Consider the following 8,861-nt stretch of genomic DNA (forward strand, 5'->3'; position numbering starts at 1 on the left):
CAGTAAATGGCAGTAAGGATGACACTGGCTCCTAAGGGGGCCAGTTATAGGGTTGCGATGACTCAAAGCCAGTGACTGAGAAGGAAGTCAATGCAAAGACAAAACCCTAGATATCTGGCCCATGCCAACTAGGTGCCCACAAAGCCTCCTGAGAGAATTTTATTTTCCTAGTGGAAGCTCGAGGAAATGTCCCTGCCCTCTTTGTGGGGCCCATTTCCCACGTCCCCCCCAGTCCCCCACCAGATACCCCTTTCTTTCCAGCATCCCAGTCCTTCACTTGGGTTGAATCTGCACTGAAACCCTCTGCCCCCCGTTTGGATTTGATCCTAGTGCATGACTTCGGAGAGGCAGAGCAGTAGGCAATACACGGTAGCTAGAATGTTCTTGGGATTCTCCATGAGCAAGGTCGGGAGGACCTGGAGAAGAATTTATTTTCTGGGGGGAAAATGGAGAGAAACCCTAGCCAGGTAACTGTATAGAGCGCTACATCATGATACAGAACAGAACTCTCCTTGTCCTCACATCAGTGCCCTGGAAGTGAATGGTGAACCCCAGCTCCCTAAGAGTCCCATACATCTGGGCACAGTAAAAGGCATTGTTGCCACACAGTGCCACAAAAGTACCTGGGACTTCTCACCCATCTACTTAGGGACACACCGTATGGTAACATCCTATTGAGGGAAACCCACCATGCAGCTAACTGGGATGGGCTTAGGTAAGCCTTAGAGTTTGCTGGCCTGGCCTGGCCTGCCACTGTTATGGCCAGGCAACTCTTTCCACTTCAGAACTCGAGACCCTGGGCCTCAGAGCAGAAGCAACCGGATCTCCAGGCTCTACTTTCAAAGCTTGCCTGCATCTTCCCTCCTAACCCTCTGTAGATGCAGGCCACAGTATTCCCTTGGAAGGCCCAGGATTCCTTATCCTCTCTTACCTTGTGCCTCCTATTTGACTTCCTTGGATTTGTAATTCCTTGAAGGCAAGGTCCAGAACCTAATCCTATTCCATAGGTGCATTTTACATAGACCATCTAATAGGTGCCCGGCAGATCTTAATATGGATAGTTATGGATGTCCATAATGTCAAGTTGAAATTAAAACAGTCACGTTGACTTTCATGTTATTAAAAAAATTTATTTTCCAAGGGAAAGGTTTAAATAAGGAATAAAAAAAATAACTTAATGCATAAATAAATTTTAAATGTTCAAAGTCTCTTGCTGTTCTTGCAGTCATTTAAAGAGTTTCTGCTGGCTGAAGCATGTCTGGCATTGTGGTCAAGATGGTCCCAGTCCCAGGGACACAGGCTGGAGGAGCCTCATTCATGGAGGCAATCAGTAAGTCTGCCAATAAAAGAAAAGTTCCTGAGGAGTTCTATCCGGACGATTGTCCAGGCGCAGCTGCTGAAGTCCTTGGCTCTCAGATACCGGAGGATTCTGAAGTAATAGCCCTTCAGGTGCAGAATGGTCCGCATGGTGCCCCTGCTGGCGTTCTCTTCCTCCAGATCTTCCTCCAGGATGGTTTCCAGATGGTCCATCTGCTGATAGAGCTCACTTAGAAGGTTCTCGATGATGGTCTCATTCCACCCAGTATTGGAGACCTTCCTTCTTAAAATCCCAAAGATCTGCTGCACCATCTCGTAGATGACCAATGTGGCATCCTCCTTCTGGAAGTGCTGTGGTTGTTTAATCTCCTCGGGGATCTTGAAGTTCACCCTGTCCTTGAGGCAAGCTTCAAGGGTCCCATTCAACTGTTGCAGGAGCTTCTGGCACACCAGCTTGCTGCTCCTTTGTTGGAAGTGAAGCAGGTTGTAGCTCCTGGAGAGAGCCGTGGTGGAGAAGCATAGCAGGAGAGCCATGTGGAGGATGCCCCTGGTGGTCATGATGAAAACGGGCCCCAGGTTGTCGGGTGCTACCTGCGGGTCTGGTGAAGGCTTCGAGAGGCTGAGTGTGAATGCCTTCCTCCATGGGTCTGGGCTCTTTATATGGGATGGTCCCACAGGCAGAGGAAATTCCCATTTTCACTTCTCTCTTTCAGTTTTCCTATGTCACTTTGTATGGTAGTCAGTCATTCATCAAATGCTTTAAGTCACTGCTAAAGTATGAATCTGATGATTTTTCTCTAAGCTCCTTACTATTTCATTCTATTCATATCTACAGATGTCTGAAAGACATCTAGAAACTATGAAGATTTCTCACAGTTTGTAGCATTTCAGTGAGGTGATGAATGTAAAGGAAAACAAAGCTAACAAAGCCAAGCCATTGAGAACTCCACAATCCCCTGGATGTGCCCAGCACTGAAAGCACCAGGCTCCTCACTGAAAGGCTGGAAGTTGGCATCTACCCACTGGCACCACGGAAGAAAGGTATGGTGATCCACTTCCTCAAAAAACTGAAAAACAAACAAAACCCCGCGCCATTGAAAACCCCGTGGAGCAGCTCAGCACATGAAATTGTCATAGTAAGACTGGACTTGAGGGAGACTCTCCCCGTTTTTGTTTGTTGGTGTTTTCTTTTGTTTTTAAACTGGAAAGTCAGATAGACCAATGCCATAGGAAGTGGGTGTCCTGGGTAAGGTCTGGGATATGTGAAAAAAAATTTTCAAATACTTTTATTGGGGGTTCTTACATCTCTTATCACAATCCATACATTCTTCCAGTGTGTCAAGCACATTTGCCACCATCATCATTTTCAAAGCATTCTCTTCCCACTTGAGCCCCGGATATCAGCTCCCCATTTCTTCCCCCTCCCTCATGAACTCTTGATAAGTTATAGATTATTATTTTCATATCTCACATCATCCTCTATTGCCCCTCACCCACTTTTTTGCTATTCATCCCCCTGGGAGGGGGTTCTAGATGATCCTTGTGATCAGTTTCACCTTTCTCTCCCCACCTCCCCTAATCCTTCTGATAGCTCTACTCTCCTTGTTGGCCCTGAGGGGTTTATCTATCTGTGCGTGTTCTGGTCTAATCTGATTTGTAACGTAGAATTGAGGTCATGATAGTGGGGGGAAGGAAGCACCAAAGAACTAGAGGAAAATCATGTGTTTCATCGGTGCTATTTTCAAATCCATCAGTCACAGCTCCCTTTTGAGAGAAGGCCTACACTGAGAAAAAACTCTGGAAATGGAGTAAAATTTGAGCAGGACAGAACCCAAAGACCAGGTCAAAGCATGGTGGAAACAGAAAACAGACACGTCCGAACAGAGGTCATTTTCTGAACGCTTCACAAGAACAACAGAAGAGGGAGCTCCGTGAACTTAGTAAAACCATCCTGAACGCTCATCCTCCTCAAACCTCAGGGGGAAATAAATAACCTTGGGTAAAACCTAGCAACAACAAAGTACTGCGATTGAATCTTACTCTGAACTACTTACTATAAGAAAGAAAGAGAATAAGGAGAAGAATAATTGCCCTACAAATGAGAAAACTAAACTAATTATTAACCCCCAAGACAGGTCAAGATCGGAACACACTACTTCTGAAGACATTTACAAATCCTTTAGAAGTGTTATTCACAACCTAAATAAAACTTAGGAAAACCTTTTTTTTCAATCGTTTTATTAGGGGCTCATACAACTCTTATCACAATCGATACAGACATCAATTGTGTAAAACACATTTGTACATTCATTGCTCTCGTCATTCTCAAAACATTTGCTCTCCACCTAAGCCCCTGGCAAGGAAAACCTTTTAAATTAGGTAATAGCTATTGGAAAGGAGTAGGAACAAAAGTTATAAAAGTCCTCATTTTGGGGGTGAAAAAGAGAAACAAGAAATCAGCAGATTTAGGGAAATGTGTCACTGAAGAAAAGTTTCGAAGAGAGAATACAAAATAAAAAACAGCAACAAGAATCCAATAATACATAAAAATATGTCGTGACCAAGGGAAATTGAGCATGGGAAAGCCTCAATATGCTATGGCCCATGCTCTTTGGACAGGCCCTCCCCTGGGCCGTCTCTGCAGAAGGACATCCTGGTTACTACAGTAGGGGGCCGGTGAAAAGGAGTCTTCGAGGAGATGGGCTGACACAGGAACAATTGGGAGGTGGCTCAGAACCAGGCTGTATTTCGTTCTGCAGCGCACAGGGTTGGATCTACTTATCACGTAACAGCAACGTGCTGTAGTCAATAGTCCCTGAAAACACTGCCACAACTCAAAGATAGCAATGCTTCTGTATTCCTTATGCATTGTCCCAATGGTGCGTAGGTCTGAGGCCAGTGAAAGCAGCATGGCTTGGGTCAGGTGCATTTGAATCCCCAAGATAAAAATCTTGGCTTTTTAATATCTTCAAGTGGTCTTTTGCAGCAGTTGTACCCAATGTAATACTCACTTGATTTCTTGACAGCTGTTCTACGGTGTTGCTTGTGGCTCCAAATAAAATTAGATCCTTGACAAATTCACATTTTCCTCATGTATCATGAGGTTGCTAATTGGTCCAGTGGTAAGGATTTTTTAATTCATTATGTTGAGATCCATACTGTAATCCACACTGAAGGCAGTAGTCTTTGACCTTTGTCAGTAAATACTTCAAGTCCTCCTTCACTTTCAGCAAGCAAGGTTGTGCCATCTGTATATTGTGTGTCTGTCTATTGTCATCTGCATATTGGAGTTTTCCTCCAAATGTTGAGTTCTTCTCCCTATAGTCCAGCTTCTCAGATTCTTTGCTCAGCTCACGTATGAAATAAGTATGGTGAAAGGACACGATGCTAACACACACTTTCCTGATATTAAACCACTCACTAGCCCTTTGTTCTGTTGAAATGACTGCCTGTTGGTCTGTGTCCAGGTTCCACATGAGCACAATTAAGTGTTCTGGAATCCCCATTCTGTGTAATGTTATCCATTATTTGTTATGATTCACACAGCTGAATGCCTTTCTATAGTCAATAAATCACAGGGCAACTTCTTTCTGGTATTCTCCACCAAGATTCATCCGACATCATTTGATATTCTCTTCTGAATCCACTTGGAATTTCCTGTCAAAGTACTATTGCAACAGTTTTGAATGATCTTCAGCAAAACTTTGCCTGTGTGTGATATGAACGATATTGTCCAGCAACTTCCACAGTTCATTCAGTAACTTTTCTGTGAAATGGGCATACATGTGTATCTCTTCTAATAGGCTGTTCCAAAATTCTTGGCATAGATGACAGGTGCTTCCATTCTGGCACCCGTTTGTTGAAATATTTCCATGGGTATTCCATCAACTCCTGGAACCTTGTTGCTCATCAGTGCCATCTGTGCCTCTTAGACGTCTTCCTTCAATAACATTGGCCCTTGATCATGTGCTAGCCCCTGAAATTGTTGAATGTCAACCACCTCTTTTTAGTAAGCTGTCTATATAATCCTTCCATCTCCCTTTGATGCATCCTGCATTATTCAATGCACACGTTTGGTCCCTGGAATATTTTAGTGTTGCAACTTGAGGCTGAATTTGTTTCATCAGCTCTTTCTTTTCTTTCTTTTTTTCATCAGCTCTTTCATCTTGAGAAATTCCAAGCATGTTCTTCCCTTCTGGTTTCTTTTTGTGTGTGTTTGTTTTGGGCTTTTTTTGTTTGTTGTTTTTTTCCCCCTTTTGGTTTCTTAAGTCCTATTCTTGGCACACATCATACTTTATCTTCTCAGACAGCCTCTGCTCTGTTCAGCTCTTTCACTTCATCAATGTTTCCTTTTGCTTTAACTGGTCTACGTTCAAGAACAAGTTTCAGTCTCTTCTGAAATCCATTTCAGCCTCTCCTTTCTTCCTGGTCTTTTCAGTGACAGCTTGCTTTGTGTGTGCATGATGACCTTGAAGCCCCTCCACTCTGCCTGGTCTTTGGCTCTTGCTGCTCAGTGCAGCACAACTGGTCTTGAAATGCTCTCTAAATTCAGGTGGGTGGTGGGTTATGTTCAAGGTCACACCTTGGCTCTTGTGGACTTATTTTAATTTTCTTCAGCTTCCACTTGAACTGGCACATGAACGCTGGATGGTCTGACCTTGTTCTGTGGGTGATTTGATTCCTGTGTGTTCAGTTCATCTGGTGAGGCCCACATGCCTAATCTCCAGCTATGTTGTTAAAATACAAGGTTTGCAGTGCACATTGAGTGATGCTCAGGGACTAGGGCCCTTTGAGCCACAGTCCTTATGATACAAGGTGGTTCTCGATTTCCTACTCCTGTGACTATGGCCCCATTTGCAGGGCATTCTTGACTCTGCTGATGGACAGGAGTGGGGCGGGATTGTGACCTGACCTTGGTGGAGGCTGGGGGCTGAGCCACACCCTTTGTTTCTTTGTGGACATCTTTAACACCCCATCTTAGGGTGTGAACCAGGGAATACTGTTTGGTTTCCTTGACAATATCTTTAATACCTTGATTAGAGGGTGTGAATTGGGTGTGATTTGTTTTCTTGAGAACATTTATTTTCTACCTGGTAGAGGGTGTGACTTAAGACACTGTTTGGTGGGGCATAGAAGTGCTGGTTCTAACACAACACCTCCCCTGGAAAGAGCTCCGTTTTCCTGACTGTGCTTTAGTGGAAGCAGGAAGACCTGCTGCTGGGGCTTTGGGGCCTCTTTTTTTGCTCTTGTCTCAGGACCCTGCATTTGGCTTGGATTTTGGTCTGAATAGCCACAACCACATGAGACATTTCCTCAAAGTTGTGTGAGTCTCTGTGGGATATTGCAGCGAATCTCGGAACACAAGGATGTGTGGGGATATACTCAAGGGAGGAGTAGGGCAGGGGCATGGAGGAAAGTAGTACTACCTTGGAAGAATTGGACGTTTGGGACATCTTCAATCGCCAACTCTTTACAGTGAGTCTGGTATTCTTACATAAGAAGTTATTACCCATAAACAATCTGGAGGAGAAAACAAAGGGACCTACGCTTCTGGGGGGACATGGGAGAGGGGGAGGTAGGGGAAAGGAAGTGGGTGTTACCAAACCCAGGGACAAAGGAACAGGTGATATGAAATCGATGGCGAGGAGGGTGTAGGAGGCCTGGTAGGGCTTGATCAAGGGCAATGTATCTGAGAGGAATTACCGAAACCCAAATGAAGGCTGAACATGATAGTGGGAGAAGAGGAAAGTAAAAGGAAATAGAGGAAATAACTGGGAGGAAAAGAACATTTATAGAGGTCTAAATACAGGCATGTACATGTATAAATATATTTATATATAACAATAGGGAAATAGATCTATGTACATATATTTATATGTTAAGTATGAAGGTAGCAGACAGACATTGGGCCTGTACTCAAGTACTCCCTCAATGCAAGAACACTTTGTTCTAATAACCTGGAATTCTGTGATGCCCAGCTTCCTGACACGATCACTGAAGGCAAAATGGGTGCATAGCAAATGTGATGAAGAAAGCTGATGGTGCCCAGCTATCAAAAGATATAGCATCTGGGGTCTTAAAGGCTTGAAGATAAACAAGTAACCTCTAGCTCAGAAGCAAAAAGGCCCACATGGAAGAAGCACACCAGCCTGTGAGATCATGAGGTGTTGATGGCTATTAGGTATCAGGCATCAAAGACCCAGAACAAACAATCATATCAGTGTGAATGGGGGGGAGGGGAGTGTGGAATGGAGACTCCAAGCCCACCAGTAGGCAACTGGACATCCCCTTACAGAAGGGTCTTGGGAGGAGAGGAGCCAGTCAGGGTGCAGTACAGCACCGATGAAACATCACCTTTCCTCTAGTTCTTTAATGCTTCCTCCACCCCACTATCATGAGGGGAAGGTTTGGGGAGAAAGGGAGACTAGATCACCAGGATCTACATATAACCCCTTCCTGGGGAATGGACAACAAAAAAGTGTCTGAAGGGAGTGTAAGACATGACAAAATAATAATTTATAAATTATCCTGAGTTTGTGAGGGAGGAGGGAGGAGAAAAAAATGAGGAGCTGATACCATGGGCTCAAGAAGAAAGAAAATGTTTTGAAAATGATGATGGCAACAAGTGTACAAATGTGCTTAACACAATGCGTGTATGTATGGATTTTGTAAGAGTTGTATGAGCCCCCAATAAAATGAATTAAAAAGAACAAAAAAAGAAGTTATTACCACACATATGTCATTGACCCTGCAAAATTCTACCATGCGATCTCTTAGGTCATTTCTATCATTGAGACTAAATTTTCCTAGTACAAATTCTTCTTTATTGCCAACGTTCACATTCCAATCACCAGTAATTATCAAGGTACCTTGATTGCATGCTTGATTAATTTCAGATACCAAAAATTGGTATCAATCTTCAAAGTCTTCCTCTTTTCATAATTAAACTTTAGCATGTATATGAGGCAATTGAAATGCCGTGACTTGGATCAGAGGTACTTTATTTAGTATTCAAAGTGATATATTTGCTTCTTAAACTTTAAAAAAGCCTTTTGAAGACTTGCTCCATGTAATTTTTGACTCCTTTATTTCTGCCTTGAAAAGCATTGATTGTTGAGGCAAGTAGAACTAAGTCATTGATAACTTCAATTTCTTCTCTGTTGGTGCTGATAAAGAATACTAAATATTTTCAAATGGGTCCTTAGGAGCAACTTTACAATTGTGGAAAATAAGACAGACAACGGGACACAGGGGTTCCTTTTCCCTACATCAGGACCAAGAGAGTGAATGTATTTTCCAATGGCTATATATAATCACAGGGTTTACAGATCTTTCAAAAGGCAGACATTTAATACAGCGAACATACTGCGTAGTCAATCGGTAATATCACAAGTGGATAACATAATAGGCAATGAAGTGAGTCATCATCTTGACCTCATACTAGTCGACCCCAGACCCCACTGAGTCCTCCCCATGGGAGCAACCTGTGATCTGTATCAGAAAGAGATATTATAAGAGAGATTGCTACATTTTACGGTGGGTTA

General features: G+C 43.3%; 1 protein-coding gene across 1 annotated transcript; it reads right to left on the reverse strand.

The window, feature by feature from the left end:
* Positions 1-1,311: 1,311 nt before the first annotated feature.
* IFNB1 (interferon beta 1) lies at positions 1,312-1,875 on the reverse strand. Its single transcript, XM_004706618.1, has one exon. The coding sequence runs from the start codon at positions 1,873-1,875 to the stop codon at positions 1,312-1,314; it is 564 nt and encodes a 187-aa protein (XP_004706675.1).
* Between the last annotated feature and the right edge of the window lie 6,986 nt (positions 1,876-8,861).

Source organism: Echinops telfairi, unplaced genomic scaffold, assembly GCF_000313985.2.
Source record: "Echinops telfairi isolate 266 unplaced genomic scaffold, ASM31398v2 ScPeMD7_25;HRSCAF=90, whole genome shotgun sequence".
Lineage (NCBI taxonomy): Eukaryota > Metazoa > Chordata > Mammalia > Afrosoricida > Tenrecidae > Echinops > Echinops telfairi.

Bases quoted from the DNA above. Each gene is read 5' to 3' on its own strand.
- IFNB1 (XM_004706618.1), bottom strand. From the start codon at position 1,875: ATGACCACCAGGGGCATCCTCCACATGGCTCTCCTGCTATGCTTCTCC.